This window comes from Trematomus bernacchii, unplaced genomic scaffold, assembly GCF_902827165.1.
Source record: "Trematomus bernacchii unplaced genomic scaffold, fTreBer1.1, whole genome shotgun sequence".
Taxonomy (NCBI): domain Eukaryota; kingdom Metazoa; phylum Chordata; class Actinopteri; order Perciformes; family Nototheniidae; genus Trematomus; species Trematomus bernacchii.
This window is the reverse complement of record NW_022987603.1, coordinates 95,130-119,601: the sequence shown is the minus strand read 5'-3', so window position 1 is coordinate 119,601 and position 24,472 is coordinate 95,130. Positions and strand designations below refer to the sequence as shown.

The window sequence follows — 24,472 nt, the reverse complement described above, 5'->3', positions numbered from 1 at the left end:
CACATGGAGGTTCAAACATAAACAACATAAGACAATAAGTTGTTGTAAGAGAAGAAACATGTGTCCGGGGAGAGGCTACAGGTGGTCTCACAGTACAAATACCCGGGGGTCTTAATTGATTCAAGACTCAATTTTAAGGCTCAGGTGAAAAAGGTTTGCAACAGGTTCAAATTCAGTCACATGTGAGGTTTACCAGGCTCTGATGTGCATGCACTCTACGGTTCTATCTCACATCACATACTGCCTGCTCACATGCCGGTACAACCACTCTTAAACCCCTGGAATCATTATACAAACAAACACTTAAAATAGTAGATAAGAAATCAGTTCCTTCTCATCATTGCCCAATACTCACAAAGTACAACTTGTTGAGCTGAGAAAATGTAATGAGATATGCAAATGCTTGCCTCATGTACAAAATAATACACGGCCTTACCTCACCTCCGCTCAGACATGTTATCACCAGACGCACACCTGTCGGTCAACAAGAGCTGCAACCAGAGGAGACTGCGTTGATCCATTAAGGAAGAGTTCATTCAGCCAATCTTCATTTTCTTTTAAAGCTGCACAACAGTGGAACTCAGTCCCAGTAACGATTAGAGAACAAAACACCTGCAGTTTATTCAAATCTAATTTAAAAACATGGTTAGTGGAAAATCAGCTCTGTCAACACTGACACAATCTGCACTTTACAACGTTTGTACACATGTGCCTTCACCTGTTGCTATCTGTCTGCTTTGGGAATATAAGCATCTATGTTGAATGTTGTTTTACTGATTGTATTTACCTGTCATTTGAAGTGACATTTTTTTCAACATCTGTCCAGGGACTGCAGATGAAAAATAGCTTGTTGGCTAACTCTGGCGCATTTACAGAAATGTTAATCAATGTGCACTGTCCCTGTCAAATACATTTAAAAAAAAATAAAAAAAATGTATGATAATCAGATATGACAAAATCTGTACATTAACTTGCATTGGTTTAGTTTTAAAGAGGCCATGTGATGCCTTGGGGGTTTCCCCTCTCCTGTAGTGTGTACTATAGGTTTTAGTGCATGTAAATGGTCTGCAGACGTTAACATTTAAAAAGAGTTCATTCCAGACACCGCCCACTTGTCTTCTTCTCTTTCCTGTTAATCTTGTGACGACCCCTCAGATGAATCCGGTGACCCTTTGGAGGGGAACAACCCCTATGTTGGGAACTACTGCACACATTTGATTTGTATTATCTATCTAAATGTGTCATATAAACTCAGATGTTTCTGCACATTTGGTTAGCATCTGTGCAGGAACCCCCGACTTCTCCTATAAGCCACTGTGTTTTATTTTAAATTCTGCACATGATGCATCTGACATTTTCCTTTAAAATCTCATTGCTTTAAGTCCAGATGTAAAGAAGTGTCTTCTTCTCTTTCCTGTTAATCATGTGACGACCCCTCAGACTAATCCGGTGACTCTTTGGAGGGGAACAACCCCTATGTTGGGAACTATAATGCACTAAACTAGTTTAAATTCCCTTAGTATTATCTATCTTAAAATGTCACAAACCAGATGTCAGTGACAGGAGACATTGAAGTGAACTTAAACTTAAATCCATTTGCAGATTTGATGAACGTCTGTGCAGGGAAACAGACTTCTTCCATAAGCCTTTCTGTTTTATTCTGCACATGATGCACCTGATTGCTTCTGCCGTCCTCTTCTCTCTTGTCTGTAAATTGCTGCAGGTTTGCACAGAGCGCTGCCGTGTGAATCGTGAATTATAAAGCACTTATGATAAAATGCTGTAAATGCGGCCGTTTAAAAAGGACCTCGCTTCCTTATTCAACGCCAGGTTCCTAATGGAAAACCCACATTGTGGCGACACTTTGCTCCATTATCGCTATCTGTAGGAGGCTCGTCGTGATGACGTGATGTGTCCGTTAGATTTAATCGACCTTTTGTGATATGATCCGTTTCATAAGACACAAACACCTGGTCTCTAAAATAACGACAATATGCTTTTATTGCCATATTCTTCTTCATCTTCATCATCGTTGATCATGTGTAAAGTTACAATATGAAGGTTTGTTATTAATGCTTTTCCTGACACAAATATGGAAGAGTGGCAACTTTAAATGTATTGTAACGTTGATATTTTATTTATATTTTGCAATAGTTCATGTTTTCATCTCAACACACACGGCTTAATCTTTTCCTCAATGCAAAAGTCAGATATTATTTTTAAAAAGATAGATGATAGATATTCAAATATCATGTTTTTATCTGACTAAATATTCAGCTTTTTCTGCCATAACCATTCAAAAATGGCAATATCAAAAACTTTCTTTAACTTAATACCAGTGGTGGGAAGTAACGAAGTACATTTAGTCAAGTACTGTACAATTTAGAGGTACTTGTACTTTACTTGAGTATTTCGATGTTATGCTACTGTGTACTTCTACTTCACTACAGTTCAGAGGTAAATGGTGTACTTTTACTCCACTACATGTATTTAATCCCTTTAGTTACTTCACAGATTGTGATTAGTTTCATAAGACACAACTTTGTAACACCCATGGTGTTCACACACACACACACACACACACACACACACACACACACACACACACACACACACACACACACACACACACACACACAACAATTTGACACATTACCCGCTCTTATGTGCCCATCCCCCCACATGGATCACACCTGGCACACGCAATACATGTTCAGTGTCTATTCTTTGTATATTTACTGCAGTTGTTCTTGTATACCAGTAGTCTGATACAATATTCACAGTTTGAAAGGGTGTTAAATGAAATGTGGTGATGATTAATGTTTTTTGTGTTAATGTAATAGCAGTTAAAACAGGACCAGTCAAATTTGACCACGAACACCAAAGTAAGGGGGGGGGGGAAACGAAGACAATAGGAGGGTTACAGCGAAATTGCTTTTGACACCTTCTTTCACTGACAGAAAATGTTTATTTATGAGATCCAGAACTATACGATATAAACTGACCTCTTACGTAAAAACCAGACAAAATAAAAGTTTGCTTTGTAAAATCCTAGCAGCTAAATTGGCGCCAGGTGGAGGTCCGAATGGTAGAAAGGGATTTCAAAGGTCTGTAGAATATTGACATTATGTTTGTTTTCTCCATGCATTTATATTTGTATGCATCATTATCATCATGTATCATGTACATGCCATCATGCTCATGCTTTTTCTGCCATAACCATTAAAGCATGGGTTGCAATATCAAAAACGTCACTTTCTTTAAAGTGGACCTATCATGCTATCTTTAGGCGATAGCATAGGTCTCAGATATATAGAAATATATAAAAACATGTCTATACAGTGTTTTGCTGCAAAAACCAAACAGATCACCCATTCTAGCCATGCCTCATATCCCTCTATTTCACTTCCTGTTTCAAAAGTGCTGATTCTGGGTATAAAACTTTAAAAAAATTAAAATTGATAAAAAATAAAAAAGTAGGGGTCTGAGCTCATGCGGGACCCAGCAGCTACCGTCTAAACTAAATACTGCCGTGATGAAACGCCATATCATGGATTATCAAGGATTGTCTCTGAAACAGTATGGAGCTCAAAGGCTTTCTCTCTTGCCGGTTATACCACAAGGTGAGTTCCTTTTTATTTCCTGCTTCTTCACACACATGCTCTCCAGTACAGGTTAGCTCTGAGTGTTAGCGATGCTAATGTGAACACCGACCATATTACGTCCAAAACAGTCGGGCATTGTTTCTGATAGCAACTTTTCTGATAGTGCCGTGGGTCCACATTTCAGATATTACGTCATATCGGACGCAAATCAGTTTTTAGAGATTTGGGTACGGAGGAAAAGAGAGAGGGTTTTATTTTCTGACACACCGGGGACACATATTTATGTATAAAAGACATAAAAAAGTGCATTTTGCATGATAGGTCCCCTTTAACTTAATTGCAGAGGTGTAAAGTAACTAAGTACATTTACTCAAGTACTGTACTTAAGTAACATGTTGAGGTAAATGGTGTACTTTTCCTCCACTACATGTATTAATACCTTTAGTTACTTCACAGATGTGGATGAATGATGTGAAATATAATCAAGTGTTAAATCAGACTTTAGTTCCACCTGGAGTAAATCCACAAGCTACCCTGCAGTATACAAAGTCATTCAAACTAGCTGCACCTTTACCAGCTTTGAGAACACTTTCATGATCAATCATTATAAAACATATCATATATATTATTCTGAAATGGACCAATCTGCACAATGACTACTTTTACTGTCGCTACTTTCACTATATTTTGATGAGAATACTTTTCTACTTTTACTTGAGGAACATTTTGAATGCAGGACTTTTACTGTAACAGAGTATTCCTACACTCTGGTACTTCTACTTTTACTCAAGTACAAGATCTGAGTACTTCTACTTTTACTCAATTACAAGATCTGAGTACTTCTCCTTTTACTCAAGTACAAGATCTGAGTACTTCTACTTTTACTCAAGTACAAGATCTGAGTACTTCTACTTTTACTCAAGTACAAGATCTGAGTACTTCTACTTTTACTCAAGTACAAGATCTGAGTACTTCTACTTTTACTCAAGTACAAGATCTGAGTACTTCTACTTTTACTCAAGTACAAGATCTGAGTACTTCTACTTTTACTCAAGTACAAGATCTGAGTACTTCTACTTTAACTCAAGTACAAGATCTGAGTACTTCTACATTGATCTTCCAAAGCTAATTGTTGTTGATACTTAAACTTTAACGGACAGGAAACTTATATTTCAGAGATGTCCAGAAGTATATGATAACAAACAGAACTCTCAAATAAAGACCAGAAGCTACAAGAAATACTAAATCTAATGCTAGCAATATTAGCATTGTAGCTAAAGTGGCGCCACCTGGAGGTCCGGAGTGGAAACGACTGAGCTCTTTGTTTTCAGGCTTTATATGAGATGAAGGAAATGTGAGATTTTGGAGCTCAAACAGTAAATAAAATGGACTTGAATCCCCTTGCACGTGTGTTTTAAACCATATGTGTAGCAGAAGAAGCTCAGGGTTAGGGTTTCAAATTTGGGGATTTTATTTCCTGATTTATCTTTTCTTCTCATATCAAATCCTGCCCATCTGCAGCTGCTTGTGTACTTTATTCAAATATATATAAGTGCCTGAATATATTTTGTGCAGTATAATTGTGTTAGAGGATTAGATGTTCCCATTGAAGTCTATTTATATACATTTAATCCATTTAAACCCCAGTAACTGCACATGACCTGTTCGTTAAAGGGATCCAGATGTTGTCCCTGTAAACACTTCAGAACACAGAGGAAAACAAGAGGAAAATCACCTCAAACTTACTGGGATAATAACGATCTTCTCTTCAGATGCTCAGTCCGAGTTTTAAAGTGTATTATCTGGTGGAAATCTGCAGAAAACCACCCGGTGATGATGTCCACTCTCCGGGTTAGAGATGGCAGAGATCCGGTCAGAGGATGTGTGAAAAGAGAAAGTTTTCCAGATGCCAGAGACAGTGTAAACCCCGGATTTAAAGCATATGTGTCCGCGTGTTTAGCCCCTGTTTCCCCCGGGTTGCTGCTGTGCTTGCAGCCGCTGGAGACGCTCTGTTTCCCGGACTGAGTTTGGAGGATTTGACGCGGAAGGATCCGGAGAAACCGAGACGCGCCTTTTTACGCGCAGCTTCTCTCCAAATGCGCGCTGCATGTCCGGTGTGGGAGTCAAAGAGAAACAGGAACAGATGGCTTTATCTTTTAATCAGAGAGGGGTATTTAGTTCCTCATTTGGACGCATTTTAGGTTATTTTCCCACTCTCGTAATGTATGGATTTGTATCAATTACAATTAGTGGTGCTAATTAGTGGTGATCAAGTCATTCATGTCAGATATTCTCTGGTTTGATCGTATTGATTGGACTTGCTATTTAATTTCTTTTTTTAGACACATCTTCCACACATGCAGCTTTTGTTATTAAAATGTACCTAATTGTACATAATTGTTTTTCATTTATTTGCCTCCGCTTCCATAAAAATGTTAATTCCTGTACAAAATAATCATATTTAAGAGATGTGTACCCTTAAAACAATGCATGCTGGTAAATCTGCAAACCACTCAATGTGTTTCTTTAAAATCTGAACATAAATTAGTAGAAAGGAGCATTTATTTGATAGAAAACATGATTTCATGTCAAGAGTTTAAGTGAAACTGGATTTTTCTAATTAACTTAATTTTAATCACATTTATTCTTTATTATTCATCAGATGACTGGAGACGAGTTGTTCCCATCACTTCCTGTCTGATGTTTCTGCAGTAAAGGTGATTTAATCTAAATGATCCCCTCATCGTGAATCAATCTCCTCTGAGCTGCAGATATTAACCCATCACCTTTATTCCCGGGATGCAAAAATAAATCAATAACTCACTGCATCATTTCCACACTAGTATTTGTACATTTGGCTTCATATAATCATCCTTAATTACTCTCTAAAAGACTATAAGAGTCTGATCATTATGCATAACCTTTAAAACTAATAACTGCATTCATGTATTGTGTTTAATATCTGCTGTAATGGGATGTAAATGTATGCAGGTCTGTGGGAGGATGCATGCGGGAGACGCAGGGGAAAGATGTCCCGCTGCAGAATTAATGATTGTTTTTTATGACAGTTAATGATCATTAATGTTCATCTAAAGCAGGGGTGTCAAACTCAAGGCCCGGGGGCCAAATCCGGCCCGTGACTTCATTTTCTGTGGCCCCACAAGAGCTTGCAAAGAATATGTTTATTATACGGTTACGGGATGATTTACAGAAGCACGTTGCACATAAACTACATGTCCCACAATGCATCTCAAATTTGACTTTTTAAAAATGTTTCTTTTTTTTGACTTTTTCCAGAATGTGGCTTTTCTTTTAAAATCATTTTGTGACATTCTCACTGAAGAGACTTGCAATTATTTGCCCCAGACTTCTGCTTTCAGACGTAGTTAATTGTGAAGTTATTACCCATCTGATAATAATCCAATGCAGAGGCAATAATGTCATATAATACATTATTTTATATATATATTTTTTTTATATAGTCTTAAAGTTACAACCGGCCCTTTGAGTGCAGCCCTAATGCTGATGTGGCCCGCGATTAAATTGAGTTTGACACCCCTGCTCTAAAGTTAAGCTGCAGTCAGAAGAAGAATCTGGATGAAAAAGGCAGGTCTGTGGGAGGATGCATGCGGGAGACACAGGGGAAAAGATGTCCCGCTGCAGAATTAATGATTGTTTTTTACGACAGTTATTGATCATTAATGTTCATCTGAAGTTTAGCTGCAGTCAGAAGAAAAATCTGGACGAAAAAGGCATAATAAAAAAATAGAAATCGTAGTGAAAAGTATTTTTAAAATGTATAAAACTAAAGGTTTTTTAATTACCATGAATGTTTCAACAAAGCAGACATTTCTAGAAGATTGCTTAATTTGCAATATTTGGACTGCACTCTGGAAATGTAGGTTTTCAGTTAATGATAGGAATTGTTTTAATTTAGTGATCTTTACACCTACATTTAAAAGGAGTATCGGCATTGAGAAGCCACCATTTTTAGGTACGTAAACATACATGTGATCAGTTTGAACGCAGTAAAAAGACAGATCTGGAGTGTATCTTTAGGTTTTATTCAATGATGTTGTGGCTCCCCGGTGCTGTGGCGCCCTCCAGTGGCTGCTGACTTTTAATTTCCTCCAGTCTGTTTGGGAGGATCTGGTAAAGAGGGAGAAAGTGAAGCATGATGGGGCTTGTAGTCATAAAGTTGTGCAGGAATGTGGTATTTCTCTGTTTGTCCCTGAAGGCAGCATCCCTCTGGTCCAATGGGATTCCTCCATGGGATTTGTTATCATGTCAGACGTTTATGATACTTACGGGCCGTCTCCACAGCAGCGTTAAAAAAAATCTTGAAACGCTTCTACCCATTCACTTTGAATGGGGTGACGTCACTTTCCCTCACTTTTCGCCGAAATGCATTGTGGGCAGGCGAGCGGAGATTCTCAGGATTTTCAAGATTCAAAGTTGAACAATGTTCAACTTTTGAAGCTGAGGTGGAAGCGGCAGCCAATCAAATCCCGTGTACGCAAATCTGGCAGTTCAAGCTCTAGCCAATCAAACGGCGTGTATGCTGGGAGAGACATACCGCAGGTCATTTCCTCATATTCCAAAACATGGAGGAGAAATTAGCGGTAGCGAATCAATCACCCGGTGCTTTATGACCAGACCTACCGGGATATAAACCGGAGGAGCCAGGCATGGAGGGAGGTGGCAGAGACAGTGGTATGTTTTCGCCTGTTTTGGGGAGTTTATATCCAGTTTACTTCGGGCTTTTTGGCTTCGTATGTCGCGGGCGGGAGATTCATGTGATTGGTTGATCGCAAAAAAATCCCCAAGCCTCAGATACGCCCACCTCCAAGATTTTTTTAACGCTGCTGTGGAGACGGTCCGTTACACGTTAAGTTCAGCAGGATAACCATATTAACAGCACTTTATGATTTCTGAAGTAAAAAGCTAATGTTGGGCTATAAAGGAACTACAGCACGGTCACATGACTTCACGTCACCACCGCTAAGCTAAAGGTGGCTAATGTTGGGCTATAAAGGAACTACAGCACGGTCACATGACTTCACGTCACCACCGCTAAGCTAAAGGTGGCTAATGTTGGGCTATAAAAGGAACTACAGCACGGTCACATGACTTCACCACCGCTAAGCTAAAGGTGGCTAATGTTGGGCTATAAAGGAACTACAGCACGGTCACATGACTTCACCGCTAAACTAAAGGCGGCTAATGTTGGGCTATAAAGGAACTACAGCACGGTCACAAGACTTCACGTCACCACCGCTAAGCTAAAGGTGGCTAATGTTGGGCTATAAAGGAACTACAGCACGGTCACAAGACTTCACGTCACCACCGCTAAGCTAAAGGTGGCTAATGTTGGGCTATAAAGGAAATACAGCACGGTCACATGACTTCACCACCGCTAAGCTAAAGGCGGCTAATGTTGGGCTACAAAGGAACTACAGCACGGTCACATGACTTCAAGTCACCACCGCTAAGCTAAAGGTGGCTAATGTTGGGCTATAAAAGGAACTACAGCACGGTCACATGACTTCACGTCACCACCGCTAAGCTAAAGGTGGCTAATGTTGGGCTATAAAAGGAACGACAGCACGGTCACATGACTTCACCACCGCTAAGCTAAAGATGGCTAATGTTGGGCTATAAAGGAACTACAGCACGGTCACATGACTTCACGTCACCACCGCTAAGCTAAAGGTGGCTAATGTTGGGCTATAAAAGGAACTACAGCAGGGTCACATGACTTCACCACCGCTAAGCTAAAGGTGGCTAATGTTGGGCTATAAAGGAACTACAGCACGGTCACATGACTTCACCACCGCTAAGCTAAAGGTGGCTAATGTTGGGCTATAAAGGAACTACAGCACGGTCACATGACTTCACCGCTAAACTAAAGGCGGCTAATGTTGGGCTATAAAGGAACTACAGCACGGTCACAAGACTTCACGTCACCACCGCTAAGCTAAAGGTGGCTAATGTTGGGCTATAAAGGAACTACAGCACGGTCACAAGACTTCACGTCACCACCGCTAAGCTAAAGGTGGCTAATGTTGGGCTATAAAGGAACTACAGCACGGTCACATGACTTCACCACCGCTAAGCTAAAGGTGGCTAATGTTGGGCTATAAAGGAACTACAGCACGGTCACATGACTTCACCACCGCTAAGCTAAAGGTGGCTAATGTTGGGCTATAAAGGAACTGCAGCACGTCCACAGAAAAGTTGCTGCCCCGTGTGAGGCTACTTAGATTAGAGTCGTAAAACTGCAAATTATTTTACCTAAGTTTATAACCATTGACATTCAGAACAGGGGACAGGAAGTGCTAAAATGCTGAGTCATGTCAGGGTTTTAGGACTCATTTCTGAACCACTCTATAAACTTTTTTTTAAAGAGTACCGCAGATGTAGAGGAGTCGGACTTTCTGCACGTCGCTGTCCGTCATCTTCTGTCTTTGACCCATGTTCATCACTTCCTCTTTAGAGACGATGGTGGGCAGGCCGTTATTTGAGAAAAACCCACTGTACACACAGGAAGTACTCGTTACTACAGTAAAAGTACACGACACTACACTGGAAGTACTCGTTACTACAGTAAAAGTACATACACTACAACCGTACAGAAACTACACTACAACTCGCTTCCCACTGAGAATGGGACTTGGGTAAACTGCATTTAAAATCAGGAAAATGCACCTAAATAATTGTTTTATTAATAATAACTTAGTAGTCACTGGAAAGATTACAAATTAATGTTACTTATTTATTTTGTCTAATGCTTACTTTTAAAATATATTTGTAATTGCCTGTTAATGTTCTGTTGTTTTATGTTATTTAATATAATGTAGGATATTGATCTGAATATCTAAAGGTTACCGTCCGTAGTGCATGATGGACGCAGCGTCGTACCCCAGGCCGAACGTTTCTCCGTTTTGCTTTTTGAAGTTTCTCTCCTTCCCTGAAACACAATAACGCCACTTCATCACAGAAATAAGACATGTTTTATACGTTATTATGCAAATAAAAGTAAAAATAATTACACACATTTCAGAGTTATAGTGAAAAGAAAAAAGGTAATTTAAATGCATTTCCTTTTTATAAATGAATAAATAATTAATTAAGGAGAGTTAAATGAATTACAAATAAGTCTATAATTAAAGTGGGTTCGATAAATATAAATAAATACCTGAGTTATGGAGAGTTCAATAAATAATATATACATTTAAAGCAAGAGGTTATGCGAGTTAAATGTAATTAAGAAATATATAAAAACACAAAGCTAAGGTGAGCTAAATATTCTGCCAAGTCATGCTGAAATCAATTATAATAAATACAGACACAGACTGTAACAAGTGCAGAGTATTTGTATATTTGTATATTAGTACACAGGGTTACCTTCAATGATGTTGTCCTGCAGGACGGTGATGTATTGGTCGCGGTCGCTCCTCGTGTGTTCGTGATGGAAACCCAGAGCGTGCAGGATCTCATGCACAATGTTTCCCACCATGCACTGCATCCCCACGTACACCGGCTGCACTCCGCCGATTAAGCCCACGTACGAAGCACAACTACAAGAAGTATTCAATTACTGCAGTACAACTACTTCAGTTACTACTAGAACTACACAACATGCATTCAAAACCTTAAGGCAAGTTTATTTACAAACAAAGGTGGTAGAAGTACTTGAGTAAAAGTAGAAGTATTCAGATCTAGTACTTGAGTAAGAGTAAAAGTAGAAGTACTCAGATCTTGTTCTTGAGTAAAAGTAGAAGTACTCAGATCTTGTACTTGAGTAAAAGTAGAAGTACTCAGATCTTGTACTTGAGTAAAAGTACTCAGATCTTGTACTTGAGTAAAAGTAGAAGTACTCAGATCTTGTACTTGAGTAAAAGTATTAACAATTCTACTAGATCTGAGTACTTCTTCCAACTCAGATTGCTTGTGAACTAAGAGAAAACATAAATAATGAAAGAATGTAACAGCGGCAGCACTAAATCCATTATGCAGTATAAAATAATAATAATAATAATAATAATAATAATAATAATAATAATAATAATAATAATGCGCTCCTCACCCTTTGCTTTTCAAGAAGGTCAGGTAGTTTCTCTCGGAGGTTCGTCTGTGGAACGACACACACGTGTGTTCGGACACCATCGCCATCGCAGAGAGGATGACCTTCTTTTGACTTTCTGCAGAAACACAACAGTGAAATAAAATGTTATAAATATTCTGAAAGTAGAACTGATCTGAACCCACCTAACTCCGGGCTGATGGTGAACGGGATCTCTCCGCTCGGCCAAACGCTCTCCACTGCGTTCCTGTCGTTCTGAAGGTCAAATAACACACACTTTATCAGGTGGAACAAAGACACACACACACACACTTACCATACATCTACAATTTGAGCTTCTGTCTTGTAAGCATATCATCGAGACACACGTCATTTTGTACCAATTTGTAGTCATTTTGAGTCTTTGTAGTCATTTGAGTCCATTTGTAGTCATTCTGTATCCATTTTGATTTTGAGTCCATTTGTAGTCATTCTGTATCCATTTTGATTTCGAGTCCATTTGTAGTCATTCTGTATCCATTTGTAGTCATTTTGAGTCTTTGTATTCATTTTGTATCCATTTGGTGTCTATTTGTAGTCATTTTGAGTGTCTTTGTAGTCATTTGACGTCTACTTGTAGTAAATTATAGTTCTCTTGTCGTGGTTTTGTGTCTCCTTTTAGTCTTTATTTGGTCATCTTTTATCTCATACTGGTTGTTTTCCATAGTTGCGAGTCTCTTTGCGTAACTTTCAAGCCGTTTTGGTTCTTTTGAGGTCGTTCTGAGTATTATTTTATGTAAATTTTAAAAATAATCTATATAGTGGTTTTGCTGCCTTTCATATCTGTTGATGCATGTAGGCATCATTTCACTTTTTGTTGATAGAAAAACACCAATTGTTTAACATATGGACAAAAATCATGGAGTTGCATGATGGGTAATGTAGTTTCAAAGGTGTTCGGAGCTCAAAGTCAGGACATGTTGTCTATTGCTGCTTTAATTTTGACTATTTCTTTTTAAATATGTCACGAACACATCCTTCAGCTTTGAGCAATAAAACCTAAGAGTTACAAGTTAAAACTTTAGCAATAGTAAGTTGAATTGACATGTTTCTCTCACCAACAACACCATGTCTCCCTCCACCACGGCATAGTCATTGGTCATCAGCTCTGTCAACATTTAGAAAAATAAAAAGTTAAGACAGACTTCCCTTGTTTGTTAAAGCAGTGAATATTAAATGCAGACAAAACACTGACCTTCTAAAGTCTCGGGGTTAGACTCCATGTAATGCAGCACTTTGGTTTTCAAGTCCTCCTGAGTCACTGTAAAAACACATTTAAATGCATTCAAATTAAATTAAAAAGCACACATCTGGAAAAGTGTGACTTATTGATGCAGCTAGACTTAATTTGAATACAAACGTACCATTGTTAGCCTCACGTAAAGGACTGGAGGCGACTAAAACAACAAGAAATAAAGTAGTCAATTCATGTTTTGCTTTAAAGTGCATTTCAATATTTCAATTTCCTACCATCTTTAGAGGACTGGACGAAAAGCAGTGCAGCGAGGATGAGATGCAGCATGTTGTCAGAGGTGTCACACACACACACTCTCTCACACACACATCTGATACTAACTCTGCCTCGTTAGCACGTTAATTGAAATCAGCTGAGATCTCCATGTGGATCTGAACCTCCTGCTATCAGAGTTTTTACTCCTCTCTATTTATTCAGATGTATTCAAGTTGATAGAATAAGATCAATTAAAATACCCAGCAATACATACAATTAATAGAATTAGCAGATATGTCATTAAAGGGTTGCTTGTATAAAAAAAACGATACAAGTATGTTTAGCATACAATACTTTGAGTAGATAGGCCTACGTTTGTTATGGTTGAAATTAAAATATTGATTTGAGCAACTTCAATTGTCTAAATGGAATCAAAGAAACGCCTTGCAATGTATTGATTTAGCAATAACTGTAAATTATATATTTTACTCTACCATTTTTTAAATATGATAACAGTGTGTGTCGTATTCTGTACACACTGTAAAACCCCCTGAGAGATTTGCCGAATTAATGATATTGGGCTTTATGAATAAACTTTGACTGATTGATTGAATTGAACTTAAAAGTCATTTGATAGACTGACATTTCTTTGCAAAAATATTTCAGAAGTAGAGAGTGTATGTTCGGATCAGACGTAGAGAGTGTGTGTTCGGATCAGACGTAGAGTGTGTGTATGTTCGGATCAGAACGTCACCACTTTGGTGATATATTATATTTTTCACCATTTTGTCATCTGCCTCCGGTCCAGCAGGTGGCGTGGTGCAGTGTTTCGGTCGTTTGCGATACCTCAATTATCAACGTAGAAGAAGAAGAAGTAGAGACAGTCACTTCCGGGTTAAAAAAGAAAACACATGGGCTGAAAACCTCTGAAGGTAATGTTGTTTTTAGCCTTTATTTACATTATGTAAACGATTCGTGCCGTTGTAAAACGTTACGTTAAACTATCTTTACATGTTGGGTTAACTCAATAGCTCAGAAAGTGCTGTTATTCGTTAAAAACTAAGATAATGCTATGTTTTTGCTAACATGCTAACAGACGTTTCATTAGAAAAACAACAAAGTTATTTGTCGTAGATATTTTTATTTACTACTCGGTTCAAATTGCAATTAAATCTAAAAACTGCAGACATGTTCAGGAAGGTTTGACACGTTTCAAGGTATTTTTTATGTATTATTTGTATTGTCATATATACAGTTTGACAGGCATTTGCACAGTTAAATATTAAGAAACTATACAAACAAACATATAAGATAAAAACTAGAAAGTGTGCCTTGTCTAGAAGGTGTGTATTATTCCTGAATTTAGTGTTTCTTATTTTGTGCTTCAAGCTACTGAATCTTACTATAAAGTATTGGTACTAGAATAGAATGGGAGGGATGAACCCCTCTGTAATGGTCTCACATGCAGAGCACACACAGTGACATGTGTTCTCTGCATTTAACCCATCCTAGCACCAGGAGTCTAGCACTAGGAGGAGTGGGGGAGAGGGTGTCCGGTGCCTTGCTCAAGGGCACCACGGCAGGGCCCAGGAGGTGAACTGGGACCTCTCCAAGTAGCAGTCCACACTCCATATTTAGGTCTGTTCGGGGACTTGAACCGGCGACCCTACGGCTCACAGTCCAAGCCCCTACTGACTGAGCCACTGCCGGACAAAATGTACTAAAACCACATTGTGAAAATCCTCCACTCCAAGTAAAAGCCCAGCAATCAAAACCACATTGATTGTGCAGCAAAATATTTGATATTGTATCGGATGTTTCTGGATTGATATAACTGAGTTCCTGCTGGAGGCTGGTTTAAACTGATCATAATATTACGCACCAAACCTGAACCCTACAATATGTTCCTCAATATCTATATTGAGGTATTTGATCAGAAAGGTCATCATATTTATTTTCTCCATGTTACCCATCCCTAGTATTTAGTTTAGCCACCGGCACTGGCTCAGTCGGTAGGGGCTTGGACTGTGAGCTGTAGGGTCGCCGGTTCAAGTCCCTGAACAGACCTAAATATGGAGTGTGGACTGCTACTTGGAGAGGTCCCAGTTCACCTCCTGCCCTGCCGTGGTGCCCTTGAGCAAGGCACCGGACATCCCCCTTCCCCCCACTCCCATTGCTCCCTGGACGCTGTACAATAGCTGCCCACTGCTCCTGGTGCTAGACTCCTGGTGCTAGGATGGGTTAAATGCAGAGGACACATGTCACTGTGTGCTCTGCATGTGAGACCATTACAGAGGGGTTCATCCCTCCCATTCTTCTTCTTCTTCCAATATTTATTTTCTCCACGTTACCCATCCCTAGTATTTAGTTGACTTGTTGTTCTCTTCTTTGCTTTACATTATTTGTAGTGCGTGTTGTGTTTTCTCTTGAGACCCGCTTCTCCACCAAAAGTCTTGTTTGAGTCAGTTTTGAACCACTTTTACTTGACTTTCTCCGTTAAAATGTCAGTCACCTTTTTAGACTAGCTTTTAACGTGTGATTGTCCTAGTGACACGTGTGGTTTTATTGCTCAATCTTAATTAGACTTTTGAACATAAGTGACATAAGATTTTCAACTACATAATTACTCTGTAGCTATGTCAGATTGACAATAAAGAACCTTGAACCTTGAACCTTGAACTTATCTCATATCTTCTTATCTCTGTGTTTCCGTGCCGTTTTAAATATTTAATGTTGATGTTTTTTTCCGGGTAATTTTGTGGATGACAATTATGTTTGCCTGAGTAATTGTGACATGGCCTTTTTTGTCAACGATTCCTTTTAGTTTATGAACATTATTATGTCCATTTTTCCATCTAAAATCTACCTTTTTCTCTTCAGACAGAAGCTGCAGTCATGACGAGGTGGGCGAGAGCGAATAACGTCCACAAACACAAACCATCAGAAGCGACTCCCTGGAGTCAGCTGAGGGAAGGAGGAGGAGGAAGAGGAGGAAGAGGAAGAGGAGGAGAAGGAGGAGGAAGAGAAGGAGGAGGAGGAGGAGGAAGAGGAGAGACGTAGGCGAGCTCGTACGACTCCGTAGGAGTGAGCCTGTAGTTCATTCTAGTCAGGAGGAGGATGGAAAGAGGGTCTCCCAGGCAGCATTAAATATGGCACCATCCTGCCTTTAGGATCGGCCGTGAAGAAGCCGAATCGTCCGAAGAAAGAGTACGAAAGCGAAGATGTGAACGGCTTCCTGGAGTATCTGCAGCAGAGCGGACAGCCTCTTCCTGGGATGGGGAGAGGAGGGGGACTGGGGGAGAGAGGGGGGAGGATGGGGGAGAGAGGGGGCAGGATGGGAGAGAGAGGGGGGAGAATGGGAGGGAGAGATGAGATGCAGGAGATCAGAGAGGAGGTGGCGACGGCGCTGAATAAAGACAGAAGGAGAGAGGACCGGAGGGTGAAGAGGCAGGACGACAAGAGGAGCACCATGGTGAGAAAATCCTCACTTTATCTCAGACGTTGGGATTCTACTCGTGTCTTTGAAGCTGCTTTTTGGGGAAACTCTGGGGAAAAATTGTCAAATTCTGAGAAAAAAAAGTCCAAATCTGAAAAGCATTGTATTGTTGTGGCTTAAAGGAGAGGTGTCATGGCCATTTCCACTGATCATAATTCCATTGTTGAGGTCTACTAGAATAGATTTATATTGTGCAATTTTCCAAACTCACATTGGTTTCTCAAACAGCATCTCTCCAAACTCACATTGGTTTCTCATACAGCATCTCTCCAAACTCACATTGGTTTCTCAAACAGCATCTCTCCAAACTCACATTGGTTTCTCAAACAGCATCTCTCCAAACTCACATTGGTTTCTCAAACAGCATCTCTCCAAACTCACATTGGTTTCTCATACAGCATCTCTCCAAACTCACATTGGTTTCTCAAACAGCATCTCTCCAAACTCACATTGGTTTCTCAAACAGCATCTCTCCAAACTCACATTGGTTTCTCATACAGCATCTCTCCAAACTCACATTGGTTTCTCATACAGCATCTCTCCAAACTCACATTGGTTTCTCAAACAGCATCTCTCCAAACTCACATTGGTTTCTCAAACAGCATCTCTGTAAACTACGTGTATTCACTGAATTTCACTCTCTGCCTTTAACGGCTCGTTGTAGCTCCAATAGCTCCAGCCCCCACCCTCCCTTGCCCCTTTCACACCGGCGCTTTTCCAGCTCCTGCTCGGAGCTGGAAAAGCGCCGGTTTTTCCTGTTCACACCGCAGCGGTGGCGCGTCTTAGCTCCGGAATGCGGTTCACTTCCAGCTCCAAAAAATTGTCAGTCCAGAGGCAAGAGCTTTGGAGCTATGACGCGGCGTCTCTTACGTCGAGGCGTGCAGGAAACCTTACTTTGACCATCCGTTCGCTGTTATTGATCATTGTGGAGAGCAGGCAGACGTTTTCTTTGTTATTATAGCAGCTATCGGATGGAATCAATACATGGGCTGCACAGGTTGTCATGTCCGACTATCACAAGTAGAATCATAATGAAAAATACGCCGGTAAAAAGTGCCTGTAGAAAACTGCTTAGCAAGTAGTCAGTTTAGCTTCGGTTGCTATGCTAACATCACCCATGTTATACCAGAGAAACTTTCATAACAGCGTTGTGATGCCAAACAGCGTCAATTCAGACTGACACACATTCACTTAAGGGGAACTGGGGATATGTATCAGCTGCTTGTGTGACAGTCAGACAGTGAATACTTTAGAGCCGTGTGAGCTAACCCGGAGCTAACGGGAGAATACACTCCCGTTGAAGAGCAGCCAGCACTGCAGCGGTCGGTAAATGAAACACATTAATAAACAATGAACCACGGCACTCTGGAGAAAAGTATAAGGTTGGAGAAGTCGTTATTTAATTTAATCTGGCTTCGTATGATTAAAAGCAACACGATCATCGACCCGACGCAGTCCCCGGCCCGTTGTTGTTGTGAGGTGAGCTCCGTTGGGGAGAAAATCAGCGATGTAAACTGTGACGTCATGACGCAGCAGCGGCAGCTCTGGGCGGTGTGAACAGAGCGGGAGCTGAAAAGGGAAACCGGAGCTGAACCAGAAAAGCTCTAGCTAGGAGCTAGAAAGGGAAAAGCGCTGGTGTGAAAGCCGCACCTGTGAGCACAGTGTGCTCTGATTGGTCGGGACGTTGTGAATCGCGCTGAGCTCCCTGGAGGTGTTGTTTCCTTGTTTAGGATACATAGCGAAACACAGCCAAACTCATCCTGAGCACACACAAAGTCACAGCCGAAGTAAAAACAATAAGTGTGGCTTGATATTGAGTAAGAAAAAGGTTGATAAAGGCTGTGAGAATGGGTCTGCAGAGAGGATGGGTCTGCAGAGAGGATGGGTCTGCAGAGAGAATGGGTCTGCAGAGAGGATGGGTCTGCAGAGAGAATGGGTCCTCAGAGAGAATGGGTCTGCGGAGAGAATGGGTCTGCGGAGAGAATGGGTCTGCGGAGAGAATGGGTCTGCGGAGAGAATGGGTCTGCGGAGAGAATGGGTCTGCAGAGAGAATGGGTCTGCAGAGAGAATGGGTCTGCAGAGAGAATGGGTCTGCAGAGAGAATTTCGCCGCGATCCCAACTGTCTGTTATCAGCCTGCAGCCAGGGAGGAGAAATCAGCTGAGCTGCCTGCTCCCTGCACACAGATGTGTGTGTGAGGAAGTCCATGGATTGGTCAATTTGGACCAATCAGCGGGGGCTTAACGTAACGGCTCCACGGACGTAACGCAACGGCTCCACGGATTGGTCCATTTCGTTCCGGGTACGGCATGATGTCATGCCGTACCCGGAACGAAATGGAAGAATCAAATGGACAATGACGTATCTCCAACGAGGCGTTTTGGGGAGGTATTTTCTGTGTTAGAGTTTTACTCGCTACAGGGTGTACTTTGAGGGTTTTGACTCTGCAGACCGTGTACATGCATACAAACCTTCATAACACAAGGGGACGGGTAATAACCGGAAAAACATGACACCTCTCCTTTAATAAATGAGTGCTTCTCTGATGTACTCCTGGTTTAAGGCTCTGATATTTTACTCATTGCTTCCTCCCTCCTGCAGCTGTGCTTTAACTGCAGGAAACCTGGTCACGGATTGGCCGATTGTCCGGAGGCGGAGCAAGACGAGGAGATGGGTCGAGGCATCTGTTACCGCTGCGGCTCCACGGAGCACGAGGTCACCAAGTGCCGAGCTAAAGTAGACCCGGCGCTGGGTGAGGACACGCTGAGACTCACAGTAGATTAATGAAGAGGTGGTGTGTTTCTGTGTGGGACCCTGAAGGCAGCATCTCCCCTGGTTCTATGGGATTTCTCCATTTTCGAAATTCTGATGAAAAAAATCTAAATTCTGAGATAAAAAGTCAAAAACTGTGGAAAATTCTGAGAAAAATGTCAAAATCTGAGAAAAAGGTTATATTATGAGAAAAAGTTCAAATCTGAGAAAACAAATTTAAATCTGAGGAAAAAGTCAAATTATGAGAAAAAAGTCAAATTATGAGAAAAAAGTCAAAAACTGTGGAGAATTCAAATTATGAAAAAAAAAATCTAAATCTGAGAAAAAGGTTAAATTATAAGGAAAAAGTTCAAATCTGAGAAAACAAATTTAAAATCTGAGGGAAAAAGTCAAAAACAGTGGAAAATTCAAATAATGAGAGAAAAGAAAAAAAAATATGCAAAATATGTGGGAAAAAAATAATGATGTGAAAAAGGTCAAAGTGAGACAGACTCATTCCTGCACCTCGTGAACAACATGTATGTCTTCATTCTCCAGGAGAGCACCCGTACGCTAAGTGCTTCATCTGTGGGAAAACGGGCCACCTGTCACGTGGCTGTCCTGATAATCCGAAAGGACTTTATGCACAAGGTACAGACACAACATTCATCACATTATATATGAGTTTATTATATTACAAAGATGTTTAAATGAGTGTGTGTTTCTGCAGGAGGGAGCTGTCGGGTTTGTGGCTCAGTGGAACATTTTCAGAAGGACTGTCCGGAGCACCAGGCCACAAGTGAGTCTCTGCGTCTGTCTCTGACTGTGATCGCTTACAAAGAATCAGATGAAGTTAGGGTGACTGTGGTCAAGTACAGACAATTATTAACCATTACCAACACATTTCAGGCCTTACACATGTAACTGTAAATATATACATATCAACTGTAGAAAATATCTATTTAAATAAAGTGTCTTAACGGATTTGAACACGTCTTCCTCCACCATGTCTTTTATTTATATATATTTGTTTTTATCTCAGGTAACTCGCTGACACTTCCCTGGCTGTCGAACAACATGAGCGCAGACCACGAGGACGTTCATGTTCCCGTGAAGAAAAGCAAACCCAAACAAACCAAAGTGGTGACGTTCTGATCAGAACACACACTCTCTACGTCTGACCCGAACACACACTCTCTACGTCTGACCCGAACACACACTCTCTACGTCTGACCCGAACACACACTCTCTACGTCTCACTGAACACACACTCTCTACGTCTGACCCGAACACACACTCTCTACGTCTCACTGAACACACACTCTCTACGTCTCACTGAACACACACTCTCTACGTCTGACCCGAACACACACTCTCTACATCTGATCTGAACACACACTCTCTACGTCTGATCAGAACACACACTCTCTACGTCTGATCTGAACACACACTCTCTACGTCTCACTGAACACACACTCTCTACGTCTGACCCGAACACACACTCTCTACGTCTCACTGAACACACACTCTCTACGTCTCACTGAACACACACTCTCTACGTCTGACCCGAACACACACTCTCTACGTCTCACTGAACACACACTCTCTACGTCTGACCCGAACACACACTCTCTACGTCTCACTGAACACACACTCTCTACGTCTGACCCGAACACACACTCTCTACGTCTCACTGAACACACACTCTCTACGTCTGACCCGAACACACACTCTCTGCGTCTGACCCGAACACACACTCTCTGCGTCTGACCCGAACACACACTCTCTGCGTCTGACCCGAACACACACTCTCTACGTCTGACCCGAACACACACTCGCTACGTCTCTCAAATCTCAATTGAAAGGACTGCTGACCGTTGACATGCAGTGAAGACGTTCTCCTCCTGGTTCCCTTTGTGTATATTTTTTTAATAAAGTATTGCTTCTGTCTCTTCACAGTGTTACTTTGTTCTGGTGCTGCAACAACAACAACAATGAGTGCACACTATTAAATAATAACAGTTATAAAATCATGAATAATAATTAAAACAAATTATAAAAAATTATTATTTTACAGAAGCCAAAAAGATAGGAAACAAACAATAACACTTGTTAATTAACATATTTGTAAATGTATAAAAAAATCCACCAAAAGGACAAGACAGGTAAGAACCATAGCAGGTACTTTGCTATTCAATATTTTGTTGTTTTTGTCAAACACTTATTTTTTTCAATTCCTATTTAATATTTTAAAGCATTTTTATCATGTATTATTTTGGGTGGGTTTAGTGCCGTTGTAATGTGAAGACTCAGCCACTAGGGGGCAGCACTGACTCAATCTGCTGTTACTGATGCACACGAGACGATTAACTACTAACCTGAGATCTGTTCTTAAATTCTAATTAAATGATGTACGATGATCAGAAAGAGATGTATACGTTTTATATCATTTCTACATCTCTGTGACTCATATTCAGATATAAAAGAAACAAGGGGCGTTGCCACAATTGTACATAATACAAATATATATGTAAGTCTCTATAATCGAACAATCTGCTACCCAAATAGAGCCTTATGGATACAGGTCACTATATAACATTTTTGTATCTTATCCATATGAAAATGTGTTAAGTGAGGGGGGGTCTTCAGTTCCTCTGGGGGTCCGGGGGCTTGATTTTTAGGGTTTTTTGGTTAAGTGTTTGATGCAATACCTCTTTAAACACTCTCCAGGGAAACAGGCGCCACGGTGGGAGGAAAGTGCTTTATGTTCAGATTCATATAAATAAACCTGTCAACACCCTGACATCATACACACACACACACACACACACACACACACACACACACACAGAAGATAAAGCTTTTTGTTTTCCTGAGACACAGAGCGTGTGTGTGTGTGTGTCTCTACTTTAAAGAGTACTCTCGAAAAGACTGAAACAATACTGTTGTGAAATAACACTTCTTTAAAAACACACACACACACACACAGTACAGTATGCATGTTATACACTGCTAATTGCCCTGGTGTGTTTACAGTATTGAGGGCACTGGTCCTCTCATGTTGATCAGAGAGACGATGCAGGTGGACAGTTCCTCATAGAGTCCTGCAGCCATCCCATTCACACACTGAGTGGCTGTCAGTCTGGGACCTACACACACACACACACACACACACACACACACACACACACACACACACACACACACACACACACACACACACACACACACACACACACACCTCATACCTATCCAGCCTGCCACCACCCCTCCAACCCCCCACTTGACTAATCTTGCCCTCCTCAATATCCGGTCACCCAACAATAAAGCCCACATCCTCCACGAAATAATTCTGGACAAATCCATCGACTTCCTTCTGCTCACTGAAACCTGGCAACAACCCAATGACTTCTTCTCCCTCAATCAAACATCCCCCCCTGGTTTTAATTACATCACTAAACCCCGCCCCTCACGCCGTGGTGGTGGGCTGGCTGTCATTTACAACCAGAACATCCGGACTACAGAACTCACCCTCCCCTCAGTATCATCCTTCGAATTCCTCGCCTTCAAAACCACTCCCTCACTGACAGTTATCCTCATTTACCGCCCCCCCAAACCACACCCCTCCTTCCTCTCTGATCTCACTGAACTCCTCACCATTGCTTCATCCCTCTCCCCACGTATGTTACTCCTCGACGACCTCAACATCCACATGGACTCCCCCACCTGCAAACTCGCTTCTGAATTCTCCTCCCTTCTGGACAATTTCTCATTTACCCAACATGTCACCTTCCCCACCCATGATAAAGGACACATCCTTGACCTTGTCTGCTCCACCAACCTCCCAGTACTCGACCTCCACCCCTGCCCCTTTCCCCTCTCTGACCACAAACTCATACAGTTCACCATCGCCTCCCCCGTCCGCCACCCCCCCCCCCACCCAGGAACATCATCTTCCGTAATTTACGCTCTGTCGATCCCCAGCACCTCTCCGACCTGCTATCCTCTACTCTCCCCCTGGACTCGAACCTCAGCTCACCCGATGAACAACTTAATTCCACCCTACTCGCCTCCCTCAACAGCCTGGCCCCCCTCAAAAGGAAAAACGTCACTTTCAAAACCTCCTCACCCTGGTTCACCCCTGCACTCCGTAAATTGAAGCAAACCGGCCGCCAGCTTGAACGCCTAACCATGAAATCATCCCTCACAGTTCACCATGAATCATACAAACTCCATCTTACTACCTACAGAGACGCCCTCACTGCCGCAAAATCTGCTTACCTCTCCACCATCTTTACCGACCCCTCCCGTAACCCCAGGACCCTCTTCTCCACCGTCAACAAGCTCCTCAAACCCCGTGCTGACACCCTCTCTTCATCCACTTCCACCTTATGCAGTTCATTCCTCCAGTTTTTCTCTGACAAAATCACTGCCATTAATCTCTCCCTATCTCACATCATCTCACACACAAACATCTCCCCCAACACCCACCGCCACAATTTCTCCCTCCATCTCCCTGGACCTCCCGAGCCCTCCTCCCCACAACCTGCTCGCTTGACCCCTTACCCACCCCTCTACTGAAGTCCTGCCTCCCTGTCCTCTGCCCTTACCTTGTCAACCTTTTCAACTCCTCCCTGTCCCAAGGAACCGTTCCCTCTGCCTTCAAAACTGCTGCTGTCACTCCCATCCTCAAGAAACCCGGTCTGGATCCCTCCTCCCTCAGTAATTACCGCCCCATCTCCAACCTCCCCTTTCTCTCAAAAACAATAGAACGCATCATCTCCAAACAACTCCACCGCCATCTCCAAACAAATCACCTTTTTGAACCCCTTCAGTCTGGTTTTCGTCCCCAGCACAGAAACGGCACTCATCAAAGTCCTCAATGACCTCCTCACCTCTGCTGACACCGGTTCCCTTAACATCCTCATCCTCCTCGACCTGAGTGTAGCCTTCGAAACCGTGAGCCACAACATCCTGCTCACCCGACTCCAGGATATCGGTATCGAAGGTACTGCACTCAGGTGGCTCCAGTCCTACCTCTCCGAC

General features: G+C 41.6%; 3 protein-coding genes across 6 annotated transcripts in view; 2 read left to right on the top strand and 1 right to left on the bottom strand.

Annotated features, from left to right (window-relative positions):
* Positions 1 to 7,648: 7,648 nt before the first annotated feature.
* LOC117482624 (astacin-like metalloprotease toxin 5) lies at positions 7,649 to 13,361 on the bottom strand. 3 transcript variants are annotated; one of them, XM_034130778.1, is made up of 10 exons: positions 13,201 to 13,361; positions 13,095 to 13,127; positions 12,926 to 12,991; positions 12,789 to 12,838; positions 11,877 to 11,946; positions 11,695 to 11,809; positions 11,013 to 11,185; positions 10,494 to 10,575; positions 10,018 to 10,139; positions 7,649 to 7,754 (listed from the first exon to the last, which is right to left on the bottom strand). In XM_034130778.1, exons 1-10 carry the CDS (start codon positions 13,250 to 13,252, stop codon positions 7,726 to 7,728), a joined length of 792 nt encoding a protein of 263 aa, XP_033986669.1. In that variant the 5' UTR covers positions 13,253 to 13,361; the 3' UTR covers positions 7,649 to 7,725. The 3 variants fall into 3 exon arrangements, with proteins under 3 accessions (XP_033986669.1, XP_033986670.1, XP_033986671.1); XM_034130779.1 differs by having other exon boundaries at positions 10,527 to 10,575; XM_034130780.1 differs by lacking the exon at positions 10,018 to 10,139.
* A 612-nt stretch (positions 13,362 to 13,973) lies between these two features.
* On the top strand, positions 13,974 to 20,690 carry zcchc9 (zinc finger, CCHC domain containing 9). 2 transcript variants are annotated; one of them, XM_034130771.1, is made up of 7 exons: positions 13,974 to 14,112; positions 16,061 to 16,220; positions 16,291 to 16,652; positions 19,277 to 19,427; positions 19,985 to 20,077; positions 20,157 to 20,225; positions 20,469 to 20,690. In XM_034130771.1, the coding sequence occupies exons 2-7, from the start codon at positions 16,076 to 16,078 to the stop codon at positions 20,579 to 20,581; spliced, it is 933 nt and encodes a 310-aa protein (XP_033986662.1). In that variant the 5' UTR covers positions 13,974 to 14,112; positions 16,061 to 16,075; the 3' UTR covers positions 20,582 to 20,690. The 2 variants fall into 2 exon arrangements, with proteins under 2 accessions (XP_033986662.1, XP_033986664.1); XM_034130773.1 differs by having other exon boundaries at positions 14,042 to 14,112; positions 16,065 to 16,220; positions 20,469 to 20,581.
* A 2,927-nt stretch (positions 20,691 to 23,617) lies between these two features.
* LOC117482631 (scavenger receptor cysteine-rich type 1 protein M130-like) overlaps positions 23,618 to 24,472 on the top strand; it is a gene marked incomplete at its 3' end in the record, with an annotated part of 25,437 nt that continues 24,582 nt past the window's right edge. Inside the window, exons 1-3 of the mRNA XM_034130787.1 lie at positions 23,618 to 23,783; positions 24,071 to 24,148; positions 24,285 to 24,385. Of these exons, the coding sequence (XP_033986678.1) occupies positions 23,618 to 23,783; positions 24,071 to 24,148; positions 24,285 to 24,385 (345 nt within the window). The remainder of the gene's footprint in view (positions 23,784 to 24,070; positions 24,149 to 24,284; positions 24,386 to 24,472) is intronic.